The following is a 21,737-nucleotide window of genomic DNA, read 5'->3' as shown; positions in this document are numbered from 1 at the left end:
TTTTTCTGCTAAAATACCTGGAAATAATACATTTCTTAAAATTATTGGCAGTGTAATTTTTTTCCTGTGAAAACCTGAATTGTATCAACTACAAAGTGTTCCTAGGTAAATATATCACCCCCCTAGATACCCTTGCACTTTGAGAATTTTGTTCTTGGCAAGCTCTCAAATCTTACTTACTTAGGCTCCGTATTTCACGGCCTGTACAATAAAATACGGGCGGTATTATGAAGTCCAATCAATAATCTTTGCATAATTTCATATTTTTATCACAATGGGTTATACTTTAGATTTTCTTACCATCTCAACCACTGCTACAACTGGACTGGTATTAAATTACACTGACAGCTGTTCATACTGAATGGCAAAACTTTCCCCAGTGTGGTGGAATTAAAATGGCCTAAACTCTAACGAACATAATGTATCACAGACTGAGTCTTCGATGAATTCAGGCTTGGAGAGAGGGAATTTGGAGACGCCATCTTGAAATAATAATTCCCACCTGATTGTCTCTAAAGATGTTTCAATAAATACGCATGCAGCCTGTCTTTCCAACGCTGGCATTTATGACATTAATATGCTATTTCCAGCAGCAGGCGCAGAGCCAGGCCGAACCAAATAGAACAAGGGGGAGCCGCAGGATTATACCAACTTATCAACAAATTTAGGGCATGGAAACCCGGTAGGTCAGTGCTAAAATTAGGGGCTGGTGCTTCAACGACAGCAGTCAAACTGCCGTGCATAAAGTCATGTAAAACCAGGGGATACACTATCACAAGGGCTGGCAGTAAAGACAAGGTTTCCATGGGTGACATTTAACGCCACACGTTGACTGAAGAGGCACTGTGCGTTACGCAGCGACAGCGCTGGATCATCACTGACCACAGCTGCGCAAATCATGAGTGTTTGGTAGCTCTTTAGAGACGCCATATGTAGTCTTCGGCTCCTTTGAGTTTTTACGTCTGTAAAAATAATAAAAAAAAATGTCTTTTTTGACTATACCAAGCCAAGAGGGTCTTTTTAAAACGATAAAAACAGGCAAATCAGGCGAGGACGCAGATAGTAGGTCACCAATGGACGCCGAAGATAACCAGAATGATGACGACGATGATGATGATGACACCGAGGACGTCCGCTTCATCCCAAGATGCTCCCCGGTGCCCAGAAAGCGAGGTGCGTCAATTTTCGATGAGACCGCTGAGTATATGCGGATCCACTTGGCGCTGTCCGCCGGGAAGAGAGTGTCATTTGCCGACACAACAGGTGGGGATTTGGTGGATGTGAAGGAATTTGTTGCCTTTGATTCGGACGATGAAGACTCTATTGCAAAGTGGGACGAAGAGGAGGCAAAGTATCGGAAGCCTGAGCTAGAGCCGATCTATCATGTGCTCCCAGAGTTTCATGCACCCACCGGTAATGCTCTGCTGCAGGCTGTGCGCACCAATAAAGTGGAGGTTGAGCAGATGTCTCCAGCTGAGAACGATCCTCTCGCCTTCACAGGGGTAATACGAGTGCTGAACATTTCCTTCCACAAAGCAGTTTATGTCAGATCGACAATGGACAATTGGGCCACTTACTTTGATCACCCAGCAGAGTATGTCCCGGGATCTCACGATGGAGAAACTGACAAGTTCTCCTTCAAGCTGTCTTTTGCGCCACCTTATACCACACATGGCTCTCGCATTGAGTTCGTTGTACGCTATGAAACCTCTGATGGTGATTACTGGGCTAATAACTCCTCTATGAACTATGTGGTGACTCTGCTCCTGACCTATGAAGATGATTCAGCTCATACAAACATCAACACACAGGAAATGAAAAGTATCCTGAAACCTCCAAAAGCTTACAGGTACATTTCCTGTCACACTTGTCAGTTAGACACCCCAGAGGACAAAGACTTAGAAGGGTATTTGTGTAATATTTTGCCCAGTCTCTGCCTCCCATGCCTTTTATCCGAAACATCCACAGAATTATAAGGTCACCATCAAGCCTCAGTCAGTTTAAGGTCCTCAAAAGCTGTCCATCCTATTAATCAGAAGAGAAATGCGGAGGCTCATAGACCAAAAAGGTTTTACTGAAAAAAAGGGATAATTTCTATATTAGTTAAGTAATTATAAAAAGAGATACGGATGCCACAAAGGTAGGGGCTGTGCAACAGCTACAAAACTATACCTGCTTACTAATTCACTGAGAGGTTTATGCCTGGAATGAGTATTCAGCTCAATGTAGTGGTTCTGCCCAGAGAGTGCATCTAGCCCAGAAAGAACTCAAACAGAGCAGGCTGTTCATAAGAAAAGTGGTTCGGTCTGTTGCATAATCAAAGTACAAGGACAACAGGAAAGCTACCTAGATGAGTTCACAAAGTTTTCCCATTACTAGTTTTACCTTTTACAATCACAGCCTGTAGCAAGGTACAGGAAGAGATTTTTGGAAGAACACTCCCTGCTCAGTGTATCAATCACCCAGCGGTGTCTGAGGCATTCAGAATAGGAAAAGGGCAGGTGTCGTTTTCAGCCGTGGCGTTTCCCTGCACTAAAATTTACCTCTGACCTTTTCTATTGGAGTCATCAGGGAGCAAAACCATTTCAAAGGAACCGATTGGCTCCTCTCCTTTTTGTAATTAAAGGCTGGCACACAGATCCTTTTTGCTTCATTCGCTACTCCATTAAACTCAGCTAATCCCCTGATTTACTGTAATATCAACATGAAAGTTTGTGATAAATCTCACAATGTTCAAGCTTGGGCAACACAAGCAATAGTTGCTTGTGTTGCCCAAGCTTGTGAGGACGTGTAAAAGCAGTAAGCTGAATATAAAGTGATGTAGTTGTCATGTAGGTATCCACTGCAGCTGTTTGGAGGGAGGAAGGAAGGCACCAGATGGGTTGTTAGGGATGGATGAGTCACTGATTGAAAAGAAGTTGGTTTGGGAGCAGAATCTGTATCAATCTCCCACCATAACAGCCACTACAGGTTGATTAAGTGCTTTGAAGTCAGCTGATAATTGGATTTTTAACATATTAACAAGGCAGCCAGTAAGATGAAAGGTTATTATGGGATAAAACAAGTCTAGACATGCAAATTTATTACATACTATTGAAATTAACTACATTTAGCCAAAACATTTCCACTTGAAGTAACAGATATCAAATATTAAACACCTGTGTGGAGTAGTGATGTCCTTTTGATTCAGTGTCATCTGCCTTGAGCACTACGAGTTGCTGAGTTTTGCTCGAGTTTTACTTGAGTTTTGGGGCTGAATTAGTCGAGCTTTCGTCTTGACCCGAGTCAAAAAATGTCATATCTGAAGATCGGCCCTTAAGTAGTGCTAACAGAATCAGCTCTATTACTTTATCTACATAAGTCTTTAATGTACAACACCTACCCACACAAAAAGATCAAGCACTATTTATTCTGTTAGGTTAAGATCGGGGTTTGGACTAGACACGTGACTGAGGTGTCTTCTTGGGCCAGATGAATCTCTCAGAGTTACTTCTCAAATCTTGAAAAGGGATAATGGAAAGATTAAAGGGAAATATTTTCCTTATTTTTGCTCATAACACTGTTTTTTTTTTTTTTTTTTTCAAAATGATCTTTAAATATTAATAACACAAAAATAGTAAGTCCTGACCCACCATATGGAATCTACTCAGGCTTCAGTCAGAATAAAAATGACTGCATACTCCTTCTTACACTACATATTTTTACTATGTACAATTACGTTGTTTGTGTCTTGGCAGACAAAGCCTCTGTGCAGTGTCGCTTTGTGCGTGTATACAATAATAAACACATTTACATCTAAAGTGTGCACTACTCAATGGTTTTGTCACATCTTCATGTATTTCTTATAACCCAAATTTCTCTCATCTCTTTCAGTATGAACAATGATTCAGAGGATGAACTGGAAAAGGAAGAAGGTACAGAAGGGCGCAAGGACTATTAAAATGGGTTAAAATGGATATAAGACTATCCTGTTTCATAGTGGGGATATCACAAGTTCACTCCAGCTCAGATTTGAACTGTTTATTTATATAGATTGCTTTGGCAGTTATTGCCCACATTTGGAGATATGGGTTGATAAAATGTTTACCTTCTCTTAGATAAAATAGGACTAAAGGGAAAATGCTTTCTGCTACAAAAAAATGAAATTGAATCCACAAACCTTTTGTGAGCAGTTTCATGCCAGAAATATTTTCTTTCAACAGTCTAAATCCACCAATCAATAGAAGTGTGCAGCTAGTTAACACTTGGGACACCATCAATGTTTCCATGCTGTCACAAGCATGAGACTGTTCAGTTCAGTTCAGTTATTATTTTTATTGTGCCAAATCCCAACAACAGTTGCCTCACGGCACTTATTATTGTAAGGTTAAAGCCCCGCAATAATACAGAGAAAGCACCAACAATCAGATGACTCCCTATGTGCAAATATTTGGCGGCAGTGGGAAGGAAAACCTCCCCTTTAAACAGAACGAAACTGAATGAACCAGGCTCGGTGAGGGGCAGCCATCTGCTATGACTGGTTGGGTGTGAGGGGAGGAAGATTCAGAAACAGACCCTTCTATTGTGATTTTCACACATAACGTTCTGAAGATGAGTTTCATTTAATTCCCTTAGATTATTGATTATATAAGTGGGCACACTATAATATAAATTGCACTAGAGAGCAGAGGAAAAAGTCACATTTGCCACAATCCAGCTCAGTGGCAACATATATCATTATTAGGTAAATATTCCTACCGCCAGGTAGACTTACCCAAGAGTCACAGAGGTATTTACCCAGGCTAAAAAAATACACATTTTATTTTTTGATTAACATAACTTACTAAACACATTCTCATAACTTCTTCATCTGGTTTACAATTACAGAAGAAGCAGGGACCTCTGAGGCTCGTCCGGGACTTCTGCGGCCTACGCCTGTGTGTCCCATCATTGTAAAGCCAGAGATTGATGTAGAGGTAAGAGTAAAGTAAAAGAATGGGGATTGTAAGCCACCAGGAGGAGTACTGATTCATCCTTCAAAAGTTTAAAACAATCCGTTTTGATTGGAACTTGCTCCTATGTTGGCTCACCTGCCAAGAGAGGACACACATTCAGTAAATTACTTGTTGGACTGGTTAAAATGATCTTTATCTGCATGCAATTTTTGACAAATTCACATTTAACAGGTTACCAGGCTAAGTGCTTTATCCCTCTAGACAAGCCATGTATCTAATAAAACATAACAAACATGTTTGATCAACTTTTGAACCTTATCACCATTGGCTTGGTTATTTGTGTTGTTCACAGCTCATTGAAGCTTCAGCAACAACTTAGGTAACGTCTCGCTTCTTACTGCTGTATGTCTCTTTTTCAGTTTCTCATCACATTCATGACGCATGCTGTTCAAGTTTGTGCACACTTTAATTTGAATTCACATCTCTTGTACTTTTACGTAACTCAGGACACTAATATTTTTTTTACCCACATGTGATCACATCTAATATCTTCTATGCTTCCATTGTTTGAAACAGTACTGATGTCCACTGTTGTGCTGCGATGTATTGTTAGCTTTCTTTATGTGGAAATGGTGCTAATATTTGTGCTAGATTGCAAACAGTGGTGCACAAAAAAGGAAAACTGAACCACTGAAAACTGAACCACTGTAACCATGCTGACATCTTCAAAGGAAGCGATTAAAAAATAAAATAAAATAAAGAAAATTCAGGAATATAAAGAAAAGCATATTGTGTATATTGCGCATTCATGTGGGATAATAATAATAAAAAAGATTTCCCCCAGTGGGAAGTCATTCTTCTGAGATTGTAGTGCTCCTGTGCCTTTAAGTCTGAATACGGAACCAATATGGATGATACAAAAATGTGTTTTATTTCATTGCTTGGAGTTTTTAAACATGTTCATGAAATCTTCAAGTATCTTATCATTAAAACCCGCTTTATGAGGTATACTTTCTGCAAATATCTAATCAGTTAATCACATAGCAGCAACACAACTTAGGCATGTACACAAGATGGTCAAGATGTTCTGCTTAAGCATCAGAATGGGGAGGGGGGAGCCACTCTGAATGTAGCATGGTTGTTGATGGTATTTCAGAGAACTGCTGATTTTCATGGATTTTCCAACATAACCATTTCTAGGGATTTTAGAGATTGATCAGAAAAAGAGAAACTATCCAGTGATAATGCAAATAACCACTCTTTACAACCAAGGCATGCACAAAACACCTGAATGGACAGTGCATTGAATCTTGAAGCAGATGGTCTACAGCAGCAGAAGACCGCACTAGGTGCCACATATGTCAGCTAACAATGACAGAAACAGGAAACTGAGGGAAACCTGGACAAATGTTGTCAGGTCTACTGTTGTTGTTTATGCCAAAATGTGCCATAAACAACATGAAAGCATCCTGCCCTGTATCATCAGCTCAGCTGGTGGTGATGGTCCTGCAGTGTTGTGGGGAACATTGTCTTGGGTCCTTTGACACCAATTATGCATCTTTTCTACACCACAGCCACAACTGGTTTCTTGAACACAACAACGAGTTCACTGTGTTGTAATAGTCAACAGTCCAGCAGAGCACCTTTGGGATGTGGTGGAACAGCAAGATTCATGTAATGGATCTGTGATGCTATCGTGTCAATATGGATGAAAATTTCCGAGGAATGTTTCCAGCACCTTTTTGAATATATGGCATGAAGAATTAGGGTAGTTCTAAAGGCAAAAGGAGGTATACCTAATAAAGTGGTCAGTGGGTATATATTCATCTGACTTGCTGCACAATTAGCATGAAGACTGAAAACATGGCAATGGAGCAAAAATGCTTCTGTGGAAATCGATATACCAGCTTCCATAATAACTGTGTATTTTAGAAGGGAAAGTTTAATTAGTTCTGCATAACATAAAAAAATTCTCACACTCCACCTCCTAACAGAATAACATGATAACGTGTGATCTGATATTAATATCTCACAATACTACAAAAGTGTCTGTTACGCTGTCCTGGCTCATTCTCACGTTTCACCTTAGTGATCACATGCATGCTTTTTCCTTTTAGCAGAACATTAAAAAACCCCCACAAATAAATAAAGGTGAACATCATTTCCCATCATTCCTTGTATCATTCCGTAGGTTTTGAGAATCTGGGCTTTATAATTCCCAACAAACTCATACCCCAACTTTTGTATAATACATTAAAGTTACACAAAGGCATTAAAACACTGATCTTTATTTGAATTGATGGTTTCCCTGAAGCTTTTTAGTCATAGATTGTTGGTCTACAAAGTGATCTTAAATGATTCAGCTGCACATTTTACAAAAAATCAACAATAAAATTCTTTTAAGTCAAATTAAAAACCTTCTTGGAAAGTAGAATCCATTTTTTGGATTAACTGAACAAATATTGCATTATACACAATTATATGATTTTTGTGAAATAGAAGAAGCTACTTTCTGCTGACTAAAACCCACCTGCCCTATCTCAGCTGTTACCGTTTTCATATTTTATGTGTCCAGCTTTTGCATATGTTCTTCTTGGTGCTGTTTTTCTTGTCTGTCTTTTGGTTTTATATTGCAATGATTTCATCTCAATATGACCTTGAATGTTTGTCAGGGCAGCCTCATAGCAGGGAAAACTCCTTTTCCATTATTTGCTAATGGCTATTTTCCTTTTTTGAATAAAATCCTGTTAAAATGTAAATAAGTATTTTTAGGCATTACATTTGGTCCAGTCCCTGCTGTTCAAACAGCCACCCTCACTTCAGTATGTGTAAACGTGGGAAAACTTGAGGAGAAAATAATTAAGAAAATTGCACCGATCCAATTTTCTTCTCCTTTGGATTCACTTGTGCCGTGTGGAGTTCACTTAAAGGAAGGAATATTTAAACTACATTCGTTGTTTTGCCCTCCTGGGAGGGAAATTCGAGGGAAGGAGATTTTTTCCCCCATAATTTTAAAAAAAGATTCCTGTCCACCTCTTCATACTGCTCATGAATTGTTTGCATTTCCTCACAGCTAAAACTTCAGCATGAGTTCCTTTTCACAGAAAAGCATTAGTATGCAGTATAATGCTTTTCTTCCCTCAGCGTGCAATGTTAATGTGGAATACAAATGTTCCTCCTTTGTCTCCTAGCTATCACTGTTGTCTTGCTGTTTTACTTCAGCAGATCGCAGCTCACCCGTCTGGTCCCTTTGTCCCACCCAACCAAGAGCTTCCATCTGACGATGGCACGCTGTCCGCTCACACTGTATTCCCAGGTGAACAGTTTCCTTCTATGTCTTCCCAAACCACACATCAAACTAATTCATCCTTTGTACTCTGTGCCAGCGAATCAGTCCAGCCAAATAAGTCACAGCCTTTACCCAGACTCCACTGTGAATTAGGCAACCAGACGTCTGAGGAGCGCGTAGACAGTAGTCCCTCTACGCCGCCGCCTGCCTCACATCCTTTTCTGCAACGAGACTCCAAACCCAGATCAGACATCTCCCAGACTGGCAGAGAGGAAATCCCTTTAGAAGCATCTTGCATGTGTCTTCCTGCCACAGAGACAACAACAGGAGAGGATGGAGCTGGAGAAAAACCAGCCAGTCATCCTTGCCTTGAACTGCCTGCTGAGCGTGCCTGTACTCCCAGTGTGACACAGGGCTTTGAGCGAGACGTTGCTGTGGGAATGAGCGAACCTGTTGAAGGATTATCAGAAAGTTCCAGCAGGTCTGCAGCAAATCATGAAGCCAGTACGCTTGCACTTTTGTCTCCCGTGGCTGAGACTCAGACATCTCTGAAAGCAGAAGGTGAAGCTCTACCATCACCCGAGCTTCCAGAGAACACCTCAGTGAGTACAGGTGTCACTGAGGTGAGTGAAAACGTAACTCAGTCTGTCTCAGCCTTGGAAGAGAAGGAAGAAGCTGCACATATTTCCCCCGATACGTCATTAGAGAATGAACCAAGCACAGCGTCAGAGTTTTCCGAGCCCCAGTCTGAGCATAACAGAAACAGGAATCTTCTGCCATCTGTCATATTTCTGAGTGGAGTTGTCTCCCTCTCGATAGTGTTGCAGGAACCCACTGCCCTCTTCCTAATTGGACTAATTTTCGTTTTGTGCCGTTTGTGATTTTGCCCCAAATCTTCTGTCAAGCTAAGTGCCTTTTCATGGTTTTAAAATAAGCCATCAAGCTAAGCAACATGCACACAAAGTCCTCTTGAAGTTATGCTTATTTTATGCAAAGTCAAATAGAAGGAGAAAGTAATTATGGCGATATTTTCGTACACATTGTGTTTTCTATAGATATAATAATAATCACCCCATTTGTACAACATTGTGAACCTAGTATTAAAGCACAGTGTAGTATTAGAGCTGTTTTGTAAGTGATCACTAATCACTAACCTTTTCTTGTCATGTGGAGAGTCTCTGTGGTGTTATGTTCTAGTTTATTTAGTCACTATCACAATGCACTTTCACTGTTGTCAATGTAGCAAAGCCTGTTGTTTAAGGACTTTGACTTTTGTGAATTTCAAGTCGTTATCGCTTCAAAAACGAAACAAAAGAACAACAGAAAGATTACCCTAGTGGTAAATATAAGAGACTTACTATAAAAATGGGATTTTGTTTACAAAATGCAAAAGAAAAACATGGTCATGTGTGTGTGTTTTTGCCTTAATACTTAGTGAAAACAAGACGGAAATGGTAGCCGCTTGAGCGACAGCAAAACAAGTGGAAAACTGTTCACCTCACCGTGGCACTTTTCATTTCACAGGTCTTCCTTCTTGCTCGTAAATGCATATTATTCTTGTTGTAGCGCAGCACTCAGCTCGTAACATAATAGACAATCTCACAGACAGACGGAGGCACTGATTGATACGTTTGGAGTGGTGAAAGTTTTTGCAGTGTATTGCCATTAAACATGGTCTCATATCCTGTACCACTTTGTGTCTTTGCTTATCTGTGTTTTTCTTTTCATGCAGTCTGCAGAACAAACACGAACAACACGACAGCTTTATGCACAGTAATGACACTGCGGTGCAGAACAGATCGCATTGAAGGCACTGACACACCTTTAAAATAACATCAGAGCCTTCAGCGCCTCCACAACTCGAGCGTGTTCAGCTTTGCTTGAAGTGGAAATACACAGACAGCAACATGAGCTGCGGATAGAAGCCAAAGGTCAGGCATTGCACTGAAGTCATGGCAGCTTATAGTATACACTGGCCACTGTAAGATGAGCTCAGTGTTTGAAGGCTGAAAATTCTCTGGAAATCTCCTCGGATGTTATACGATAAGACGGCACCTCTCGTCAGGTCTACCTCTTCTTATATTTAGGACTTAGTCTTAATATTTTATCTTCATTTTTGGCCAAATAAAGCTTTAATAACTTTAAACTTTTGATCCTTGGATGTTAGGCACTCTGTGGATTATATGCAGATTACGCATTAGCCTTAAAACAGACGTATTCATCCAAGCACATTTGTATTTTGCAGACTTTTGCAGGGAAAATAGCAGGAGTGACTAATTTGTGTGGTGGTCACACACATGCAGGGTGGAAAACATTAAAAATTTAGGCAATCTGAAAGCTGTCCCAAGCAGGATAACTGGTGTGAATTTTATAAGACCCACCCTTTGGAATAATTACTGTTTTTTTCAGGTAGTCCATGTTAAGCAGTGATTTCAAAAGGAGATCTGCGAGCGCTGTGGCAATATTAAGAAACAGCAGATAGAAGGGCATCGTTTTCCACCCAGGGTGTGGCGTCACCCTCAGCTTGTTTGAACAGAGGTATTTCATCACGAGAAGCAATTGCAACAGCAGGAGTACCAGCTTTTATTTAAATATTGTCTGTGACAGTGAAATCCTCCAAGACAAGACAAATCGGATTTTCCATAATACCCCTCCTTTAACTTGTCATTGTACTCCTCCAAGCGTGGCCTGTGAATGTTTATTGGTTTTATCAGGTCCATCACAGTTATCATTTCACACATATTTGCCCGTTTAGTCCTTTTTTAATTTTTTTTGTTCAGACGTTTCCATTTCCCAGATCCACAGATTTCGTTAAACCCCCTCAAAACATTTATTAAATGGAGGATAAAAACAAATGAAAAGAAATGCTTCGATGTTCAGTATTGTGCACTTATTTTTAGGCTGTACGCCTAAAGCTGTGAGCCTCTAATATATAGTTGTCATTATTATTGACTGTTGTCCTTCAGAAGGCTTTTTAATATCATGCATCAGTGTTGTGAAAACATTTGAGCTTCTTTTCAACCAAAGGATCCATGATCCTAACACTTATAATAACTGTATTTCATGTCACCTCTGTTTAATATCAAAGAAAGTTAATAAGCCTCATTAAATGGATACAAAAATTCTAATTTATCATTTTCATTCGGCTTTGGTTTACTTGTACACTGGTGTTCAAAGACCCAGAACTTTATTCTGTAACAGATGATGGCATCTTATGGCATCTGCCATTGCCAGAAAGAAACAGAAGGCCTTTTGTGACCTTCAGGTGGCCTTAATGTTTTACGTTTGGAAACACAAACTATCAGTTAAATATCTAACCTCAGCATTGCGCTGCTGTCAATGTTCAACTAAGCACTGTTTGTGCCTGGTGAACATTTAGTTCTGTTTATATGTTTGAAATGACAAACTGAAGCTTCTGATTACATTCATCTACATGCTGCGTTAGATTAAAGCTCATTATAATATTAGCTAGCTTTGCCTTCATAATTTAATTCCTATTTTGTTTTAGCTGATGCACTTTTCTTTAAACACTGGGGTATTTCACATGGTTTTAACCTGTTGATTTTGTTTGTTTTGTAATACAACTAAATAAAGTAATATAAATTAAAGGTTTTATGTCAAAAATATTTGACATGTATTTCACATTTAGTATAATCAGCTTACATAGTTTGGCTGGTTAGCGTGTTACCATTTTCAAAGGGCAGTTGATTTCACAATAAAATCTGGGACACTCATTGTGAGGCTAAAAACTCAAATTGTTGTATTAATGATAATCAAATTATTTATTTGTATATTTATATTCAAACAGTAATGCTAACAAGGTCCTAAAGACAGATAATTAGATTTCATGCAGTAACATGTAAAACTCTTTTTTTAAAACTTAAACCTAAGTAGCTCATCATTACCATGAATGATGTAGAAACAAAAAAGCAGAATATACATTAGTAAAACTAACTAACATGTTAAACTGTGCATCCCAGAGTGAGAACTCTTGTTAATAATAAAAAATAAATAAATAATGTTGAAACGTGTTTTTTCCCAGCCGTAGTCGAGCATATATTTTTAACTGCAGATATTTCGTAAACAGAGGTGTATCCAGAAGGGGGTATGGGGTGGCACCAGCTATGACTGAAACTTCAGTTTAAAACCTTTCTCAGACATTTGAGTTAGTAAGTTGAACTTTTGCAATACCTGACTCAAAATTTTGACATAACAGCCAAAATTTTAACTCATGAGAGGCAATTTCAAGCTTCCATACAATAGAGCATGATTTTCAGCTCCTAAAAATAAAACTAGGAGCGCAAACAACCAGAAACCGCAGTAAAAGCCTGGCAGATCCAGGAGGATATGATGCATTAGGTGATATTCATGGATTCTGTACTTCAGACAGTTCTTGACTGGAAATTATTTTCCATCAATTATTAAAACAGTCCTTGTATTTAAAATTATGATAATTTGTCTAATTACTTTTGGTCCATTGTAAATGGAGGAAAATGCATTAAAATGGCTTTAATTACTAAACAGGGGCGACTGTGGCTCAGGGGTTTGGGAAGCGTATCTGTAACCGGAAGGTCGCCGGTTCGATCCCAGGCTCTCTGCCCTGGTCGTTGTGTTCTTGGGCAAGACACTTTACCCTGCTGCCTACTGGTGTGGGCCAGAGGGGCCGATGGCGCGATATGGCAGCCTCGTTTCTGTCAGTCTGCCCCAGGGCAGCTGTGGCTACAACCGTAGCTTGCCTCCACCAGTGTGTGAATGAATAGTGGCATTGTAAAGCGCTTTGGGTGCCTTGAAAAGCGCTATATAAATCCAATCTATTATTATTATTAGTTAACAGATATGTGAGGGGCGGGAGCATGGGGTGGATGAGCTGAAATATAATTTGCCTTGAAACATAGTACTAGTTACTGCTAATCTTACATCACCACTGGATGAGCGCATGGATAGGAACAGTAGAAATGTAACTAAATTCATTTCCTCAAGTACTTTACTAAGGTGTAGGTTTAATGTAAAGTATTAAATCTTTAGTTTAGAATTATTCTGCAGATTAACTGCATTATTATAGATCAACCTACCCTGCAATATATAAGTATTGAAAATAATCAACAGCTGGAACATTAAAGAGAAATATATGTACACACATACATGGATCAATAATAGTGATCATAGTGAGTATGCTTACTTTAGCCTACTCAGTATTTAGAATATATATATTTTTTGATTAAAAAGCTTGCACGCTATAACCTACTTAAGTAGGATTGCAGCATTTATTTAATAAAAAGTCTAAAGTCTTTTCCCCCCACTTTGATAAAAGAAATTATCAAACACAAAATTATATTTACAGTCTTGTGCAGCATCATGGGTCACATAACACAGTCTTGTTCATTCACATATTGTACACCTACCAGCATCAGCGTAACTTTGTGCTGAACATTGGGGGGGGGGGGGGGGGGGGGGGGGGGTCAAGATCTCTGTCTAAATAAATAAATAAATCTGGGTAAATTCCCAGATGATTAAACATGAAACTATTTTGCTGGTAATACCTGAAATGAGTAAAGAAAATCAACAGCCTATTTATGCAGAATAATTCATAATTTCATGGGGGGGTGGGGGTGGGGTGGGGGGGGCTTATTTTGATTGGGTCTGATTATTGGGGGGATCATAACCCCCCTAACCCCCCTGGAAATTATGCCCCTGGTGTCCATTGTTTTCACCCCAGATGGCAGATGGCTGTCCCTCCCTGAGTCTCGTTCTGCTGGAGGTTTCTTCTTATTAAAAGGGAGTTTTTCCTTCCCACTGTCGCCAAAGTGCTTGCTCAAAGGGGGTCATATGATTGCTGGAGTTTCATCTGTTTATTTTGTATTATTGTAGGATTTTTGCCTTAAAATATAAGGCACCTCAAATCAATTGTGTGTGCTCGTTCTGGTGATGTTTTTAGGTTCTTGCAGAACTTTAAATTAGATGTTTTTCCACTTTCAAAAAGGAGGCCCAATATTCTTCCAGAGCCCCCAGAATTCCTTGGACCCCGTCAGGCCCATGTGTTCCAGTCAACCCAGTTTGTCACCGAGGACAGGAGCACCAGTGTAAGACGTAGCTAGCTGACAGGTGGAGCTCCTCAGTGCACCCATACTGGACAAAACTGGCACGTCATTCAGAGAACATCACTTTCAAGTTATTGGGCCCACAGTACTGCACAGGTCCGCCTCTGTCTCCCTCCCTCCTTCCCTCCCTGCCTCCCTCCCCCTCTCTCTCTCCCTCCCGCTCTCTCTCTCTCCGAATAAAACCGACGGTTTCCGCGAATGTGCGAGCTGCCTCCTTGCAAGCAGCCATAATTGGGATTATTCAGGAATAATTCGCCTAATCCAGCCGTGCTGTTTTTGTTTTTGTTTTTCCTATTTTTTTTTCATTTGATTTCGGCAGCGTCTGCGATGTGAAGCCCTCTGTGCCGTCGCTGGATTTGTCCAAAAATCATGTATTTGTTCTGCCACGGAGGCTTTTATTTTGGACCATTAAGATGTAGTCCACCTTCGCTGGACAGCAAAACAAAGACTGCATAATAACAGTTCAGGGTAAATACATCGCCTTTTACGCCGAAAGATGGGGAAAAGAGACGTATCGCGGCTGTTGTCTGTGTGGACTAATTGTCCTGGTGCCACTAGTCAATATAAACGCCAAGACGATTCATTTAGGGGATGCGCGATCTTTTTTTCCTCTCTAACGTTTGTGGGTGGGTTATTATAAGCATTGAAAATCTGACATCATTTGGATATATGAACAGAGCAAGATATGTTATTTTTCCACCGCGTGTGTTTCTAGGCTTCTGGAAACCCATCCTCGACGTGATGCAACATAAAATCTGTTTTCTCGGATGATATTCAGACACCAAATGAGCACCTTCTTCTCCATGAAAATGTAAAAGGGTGGCGGTGGATTTTTTTTGTGTGTGTGTGAGAGAGTGTTTTTTGTATGCATATCTTTTAAATGTGGCTTTACATCAGTCCTCATCCTGGATTTTTTTTTTTTGATCAGCTGTTGATTATTAGGTAGCCTCTGCCCGTCTTATGTTTATTAAATGTTGCTCAGTTCGCTTTCCTCGCGATGGATTTATGCATAACAGGTGTTGTTTGAGCCTGAGATCACACAGCAAGACCATGCAGCTTTATTATGTGCTTTTCTCTCCATTTAACGAACACTGAAGCAAAGCGACTGGGATCCCTTTTTTGTTGGGTTTTTTTTTTTTTTTTTTACCGTGAGGAAAGAAAGGATGCAAAAATGAAGGGATGAAAGGTAGGTTATTATCTCTCTCCCCCTCTCTTTCCATCTCTTTATCGCTCTCTCTCTCTCAGTCACACACACACATACACCCACACACACACAATAAAAAAAAAATGATGGTGATTTTGACACCTGTTCATGTGTTTTTCACTCCACCCTGTGTTTCAGGCCTAGCTGCCATGGCAGCCATTTAATCAGGTGAAATGATATTTGTCAAGGTGGCAGAGAGCTGCTATGATTGAAAAAAGAATAAAGAAAAGAAAACAAGCTTACAGTTATGGCAAATCGTATTGGGTGTCATGGCCTACATAGACAAGGCCCACCCATACAAGCAGCACGACTGAGTATTGTTATCATCCTCTACCCACAAATGAGTTTGCAGGTCTCAGATTTGGTTTATATTTGATTTTTCATTCCCAGAATAAGGTTTACGTTTCCTTGCTTCAACACTGATGTCTGCCCGTGGTGATGGCAACAGTGGTTTTATCACCCTGTTGAGTAACATAACACATTTCACACACACACACACACACACACACACACACACACACACACACACAGGCCTTCGGTAAAAACCCAAATGGCTCCGTGCTCTGCCATTATATTTGTTATGTGCTTTGAATGATACTGATTACACCCTCTGCTCTTTAACCGACTGTCACGCATACACGCATGCAGAGAGAAAGCAGAAAATGTTCTTTGCTCATTTACAACATCCCTGTTTGTTGGACATGCCCAGTGTCGGTTGTACTGTGTCTGCTCCAGCCCACCCCCCACCGTACACCCCCATGCATTCACTCAAACACCCACACTTGCACAAAGTATGTGAGCTGTTGTATCTTAGCAACGAGCAAGGTAATTACTGAGAGAGCCAAGGAGCTGGCATGCTGTAGAGCTGCTGATCTGATCCCAGCCTTAGAGAAACAGGAAGGCAGATATTTCCACTGTGTTGCCCAACACAGCACTTCTATATTCACTGTGTTTAAATGTAAGCTTTGCTTCAATTTAGTGGCGAGCGTGTTCGACCTAACGAGCAGGTCAGACGTGCTGTTTTTCGTTCCTCAAAATGTGTGTGTGTCTCTGTTCGCAGGTGGCGAGGTTGTGGACAAAGAGGAAAGATGATTCTGTCTTGTAGAAAAGATCCTTTCGGCCTCTCCTTGTAAAGACGAGAGAGCCGTGGGAGACGACGGCTGTAGGAGGATCTGTACTGTTTTTAAAGGGGCCCAAACCAGGCAGGCTCTTGTGGAAGGGGAAAGAATGGCTAACCAGAGCTTTGCCATCGACGGCCCTGGCAGTTTGCTGGCTGTGCTGGCCTCTCAGAGTGGACTAGCAAGGGGCGGCAGCAGCAGTGACAGCAGCAACAACAATGGAGGAATCTCTGCCACAGATGTGTCTGCCTACTTTAAGCTGGTCTTCTTGGGGTTGATCATCTGTGTCAGTCTTGTAGGCAACCTCTTGGTCTCCCTGCTGGTCCTGCGAGACAGGACGCTTCACAAGGCTCCCTATTTCTTTCTTCTGGACCTGTGCCTGGCCGATGCAGTTCGCTCTGCTGCCTGCTTCCCCTTTGTGCTGGTTTCCGTCCACAACAGCTCGGCCTGGACTTACAGTGCCTTGAGTTGTAAAGTTGTGGCTTTTATGGCTGTGCTGTTTTGCTTTCACGCTGCCTTCATGCTGTTTTGTGTGGCTGTCACTCGCTACCTTGCCATTGCCCACCACCGATTTTACGCCAAACGCATGACCATCTGGACCTGTGCCGCCATCATATGCATGGTGTGGACTCTGGCAGTCGCCATGGCGTTCCCACCCGTCTTTGACGTGGGGACTTATAAGTTCATTCGTGATGAGGATCAGTGCATTTTTGAACACCGCTACCTGAAGACCAACGACACCCTGGGTTTCATGCTCATGCTGGCTGTGGTGGTCCTGGCTACTCATGGCTTCTACGCCAAGCTGCTGCTGTTTGAATACAGGCACCGCAAGATGAAACCTGTCCAGCTGGTGCCCGCTATCAGCCAGAACTGGACCTTCCACGGTCCCGGGGCCACAGGTCAAGCTGCAGCTAACTGGATCGCAGGGTTCGGTCGTGGTCCCATGCCACCTACTCTGTTGGGCATCAGGCAAAATTTACACAATCAGCACCGGCGGCTGCTCGGGATGGAGGAGGTGCGATCAGAGAGGAGGCTGGGCAGGATGTTCTACACCATCACCCTGCTCTTTCTGGTCCTCTGGGCACCGTACATCGTGGCGTGCTTCTGGAGGGTGTTCGTAAAGTCCTGCACCATCCCTCATAGGTACCTTTCCATCACAGTGTGGATGAGCTTCGCCCAGGCCGGAGTGAACCCCATCTTCTGCCTCCTGCTGAACGAGGACCTGAGGAAAGTGCTGAGAGCTCATCTGCCTACTTACTGGAGGACTAAACAACACCTGCCCCAGGATGAGGCCTACTGCATCATGTGAGATTAAAAATGAGCCTAAAGAGGGGGATGTTTCACGTTTTAAGGGGGAATTTTGAGAGCAGAAGGGTTGCAATGCACCTTGCTTAAGTGTCAGTGTCTGATTTGTTGTTTTGCACAACAAAATCCAAATTTTGCTAACAAATGCAGGCACAGTGCCGATATCTGAAGAATGTTTATATGTGAAAAAATGTGTGAGTTGCAAAGGTTTGGATAGGGCAGTAGAAACGCCCTGGTAACACTTTAAGGGTGTGCACCGCTGATGACGGACTATATAATTAATAAATTGGAAAGATCACAACAATCACCGCTCCAGCTAAGTGTGTCAGATGCCATTTTAAAATAACGTTGCCTTATTTCAGAGGGACACGCCCCAGAGCTTTCAGCTGAGAATGCGTTTCTGTGTCACATAAGGCACAAAACAGACACAGAGAGGCTTGAAATCCTTGAAGAAATGTGCCGTGGACTGTGAATAGAAAGTGTTGATCAGAGCGTTACTAACTCTGAAACACATCAAGGAACTCAAAGGGTCTAAATGGATTGATAGACCACCCTGGACGCCTTTTCATGTATTTCAAAAAGAGACTGCAGAATATCAAGTGGACTCAATAACCTTGGATACATTTAAATAGCTGTTGTGATCCCAGAAGCCCCTAACATGCTTGATTTTTTTGGACTTGATTTAGGGCGTGTCAGGTTTCTTTGTATCATAAAAAAAAAATTGCCTGTTTTCCTTTATTTGTAAACAATACATGTTAAGCAGATGACACTATTTTGAAATATGACTTGATTTCATATTGTATAGACCGTACAGGAATCTATATTCCTGTTTGTGTGTTTTTATAGAGCATTTGTGTGTATGTGTGTGAAAAAGAAAAAAAAAAAAGGCAGAAAGAAAAAAAAATGCAGAGGGAAGTGGAAGGAGACAGAAAGAAATAATGATGATAGAAAAGGTTCCAGTAACACTGAGTCAATATGAAAGCAGCCTCATCTTGTGGTCTCAAAATCATGGAAAATTGAGCAATCTCATCATATGGAAATTTATCCTTCAAATGGATTTTTAAGCTGGATTTTTAATGCTAATGTGCAAGCAATTGTGAAATACAGATGGATAATGAAAAAAAGGGAGACAGAATAATTAGAAAACAACAGTTGTACATTGAAAACAGGCCATAGGATTTAATGACTTGAATGATGATGTATATTACGTTATTTGGAAAAAAAAAAAAAACCATTAGGAAGTGTACATTTATTTGCAAATGACGATCTTGGGAATGTTTTAAAGTGCTGTTTTGCTCTCACCAGAATACAAAAAAAAAGAGAAAATGAAGTGGCACTTAATTTGAATGAAACTTGAATGTTACCGTGCCATCTTATATCCCCCCCCCACCCCCGAACATTAAAGCCAGCACTTGAGTGTCTGGATCACAGTATGTTCAAAATCCAAACATCTTCAGGTTGTATACGACCCCCAATCTGTGTGGTGTATGAAAACTGGCAATGAATACAATGAATTGTCTCTCCAAATTACAATTCATGTGACACAAATGTCTGACCTACGATATGTTAGGCATAGATATACACGTGCAGTCAATTTTTTTTAAATGTGGACACTTGCACAGCATACTGTACTAAGCATGCATTCCACTGCATTTCATAGATTCAAAACTGGGGATTACAACTTGTACAGATGTTGTTATGGAAAGAAAAAGTGAAAAGTGAACAGAGGTCCATAATTTTTACGTCTGGCATTCCCTCGCGAGATGATATTCTGTAACTGTACAGTTTAACTGAGTTGGTTCTTTTGCCCACTCATCAATAAAGACTCTACTTTTGATGCATTCTGATTTATGACCTGTCTCGATTGCGACACGGGCCCAGTGGACAGCACTTGGACAGCACAAAATAGGCCACTTAACAGTTTGTGCAGCACAAATTGCACCCTGTGTCCATTGTTGTTCTCGAACACATACAAAAAAGCTGAATTTATGACACATCGGTCTATCATTGTACACTTCACTGGATGAAATGAAAAAGTCATCCCCTCCACTGAGCACTGATCAACAATCACTATACAGTCAAAAAATTTTGTGATTTTCTTCTCCAGTAGCATTTCAGACCTGTGGAGACAGGTGTCACACAAAAAAAAGAACTGAAAACATAAAATATATGGACAAAAGTACCAGCCCACCTACACGTCACACCTGCAGGAGCTTCTCAGCCACGAAAACCAAAAACCATGAAGCTCCTGGTGCACAGTTTTAATGCCAGAGAGGGTTTGTAACTCAAAATGGGACTGAAAACACCTGATAGGCCCATAAAGTGCATCAGTGAATGATGATGTGGATGATGCTTCATAAAAAGGCAGCTTAAATGCTCATTTCCACCTCCATATGTTTATTCAAAGCCGCTTCTGGAGAAGCTTTGAATGATTTAGTGTTAGAAATAATCCCTATTTATCTTATACTTGGTTCATCATCTTGGTGACATCACAGAGAGCCAAAGGTAGCAGAAATGTAAGAAAGAGAGCATTTAGATCAGTTGAAGCCTGAGCTTTTGGATCACAGACATTACTTGCAAATATGCTACCCCTATCCTTGACGCTAATATGAGCGTCTTCTATTGTAACAGTGCATAAATGCAGAAAATAAGGAAAAACCTAACTGGCCTTTTTGAATATAATGAAACATTCCTGCAATAAAACCAAAGGTCACGTTATGCAACTCTAGGATGTTCATAAGGTCACAATAAACTATTGTTTATACCAGACGAAGCTAATCTTTAAGGTTCAAAGTGTACTCAACTGAATGAATGAAATGGATCCATTTGAAAGTGGAATACTGTGTTATTTTCTTTTATACTAATGGTCATGCACAGGAGTAACCTCTGGATATGATGGGTTGCAGTAATTTCATAATCATTAGTATTTCTGTATTGGTTAGATTGTATGGTGTATTCTAAGAGATAACAATTAATACAGCAGAAAACTGAAAAAACGGCCGCTGTATAAATTATGTAAATTAAAAGTAGCTTTTTCTTTCACCTACCGTTTTCAAGTGGCAGCTGTTGAATCTTTTGTGCAAACTGCAGAAAGGGTTTTAAGGGGTATCTAATCCCTCAAAAGATTTTATATTTTAAAATAGGCAGAATTAGTGCTCATGTTAAGATATTTGGATCAATATCTCTACAAGTATCAGGATCCTAAACGAATAGTAGACATACGATCATAGAAAATAATTTTGGATATACTTTATGGTTAACTCCTCTGCAGGATAAGAAACATCAATGTAGTGTAAAAAAAACCCCCAGCTCATACAGATTCCACATGTACAGCAAGCCTTATGCAACAGAAGTGCTTCTGACACGTTAAAAGAAAATGGATGGCTTGGAAGAAAAATACTTCATTGTTGTAATTAGGACATGATTGAAATCCAGTCACTGTGTGGTTATGTAATGTCTTGATAAACAATTAGCCTATATTTTAAATTTGAATGAGAGATAATTTCCTTTGTCTTAATTGCTGTGCTCAAGCTGATGAAAAGGATGGTTCTATAGTGAGCAGCATCAATTGTGTGAACGCCCTCTAAATAGTCCAGGTTTAACAGGTTGCATCCAACTGTGCCTCTCTGTCTCCCCAGAACTGATGCTGAAGATTCATCTAAGCGCTTATTTTTAGTTTTCTTCCCACTTCTCTCCAAGATTCACAACAACATAGGCGGTATTACTCATTTGTGAAAGCTCACCCCCGCCCGCTGTACGTTCTGAGGATGCAGAGTGCTGCATAGGCCT

At 40.6% G+C, this 21,737-nt stretch overlaps 2 protein-coding genes across 5 annotated transcripts; both read left to right on the top strand.

Annotated features, from left to right (window-relative positions):
* Positions 1-658: 658 nt before the first annotated feature.
* On the top strand, positions 659-9,912 carry LOC145422824 (uncharacterized). Of its 4 annotated transcripts, none has more exons than XM_080294645.1 (5): positions 659-1,849; positions 3,874-3,914; positions 4,867-4,955; positions 8,160-8,250; positions 8,377-9,912. In XM_080294645.1, exons 1-5 carry the CDS (start codon positions 984-986, stop codon positions 9,102-9,104), a joined length of 1,815 nt encoding a protein of 604 aa, XP_080150771.1. In that variant the 5' UTR covers positions 659-983; the 3' UTR covers positions 9,105-9,912. The 4 variants fall into 4 exon arrangements, with proteins under 4 accessions (XP_080150771.1, XP_080150770.1, XP_080150769.1 ...); XM_080294644.1 differs by having other exon boundaries at positions 8,157-8,250; XM_080294643.1 differs by having other exon boundaries at positions 664-1,849; positions 8,160-9,912.
* A 4,613-nt stretch (positions 9,913-14,525) lies between these two features.
* Positions 14,526-18,720, top strand: LOC145422823 (putative G-protein coupled receptor 173). The gene is made up of 2 exons (XM_080294641.1): positions 14,526-15,507; positions 16,586-18,720. The coding sequence occupies exon 2, from the start codon at positions 16,753-16,755 to the stop codon at positions 17,950-17,952; it is 1,200 nt and encodes a 399-aa protein (XP_080150767.1). The 5' UTR covers positions 14,526-15,507; positions 16,586-16,752; the 3' UTR covers positions 17,953-18,720.
* Positions 18,721-21,737: the final 3,017 nt, after the last annotated feature.

This window comes from Astatotilapia calliptera, chromosome 20 (genome assembly GCF_964374335.1).
Source record: "Astatotilapia calliptera chromosome 20, fAstCal68.1, whole genome shotgun sequence".
Taxonomy (NCBI): domain Eukaryota; kingdom Metazoa; phylum Chordata; class Actinopteri; order Cichliformes; family Cichlidae; genus Astatotilapia; species Astatotilapia calliptera.
The sequence above is the reverse complement of the archived record's forward strand: the minus strand, read 5'-3'. Positions and strand labels throughout refer to the sequence as shown.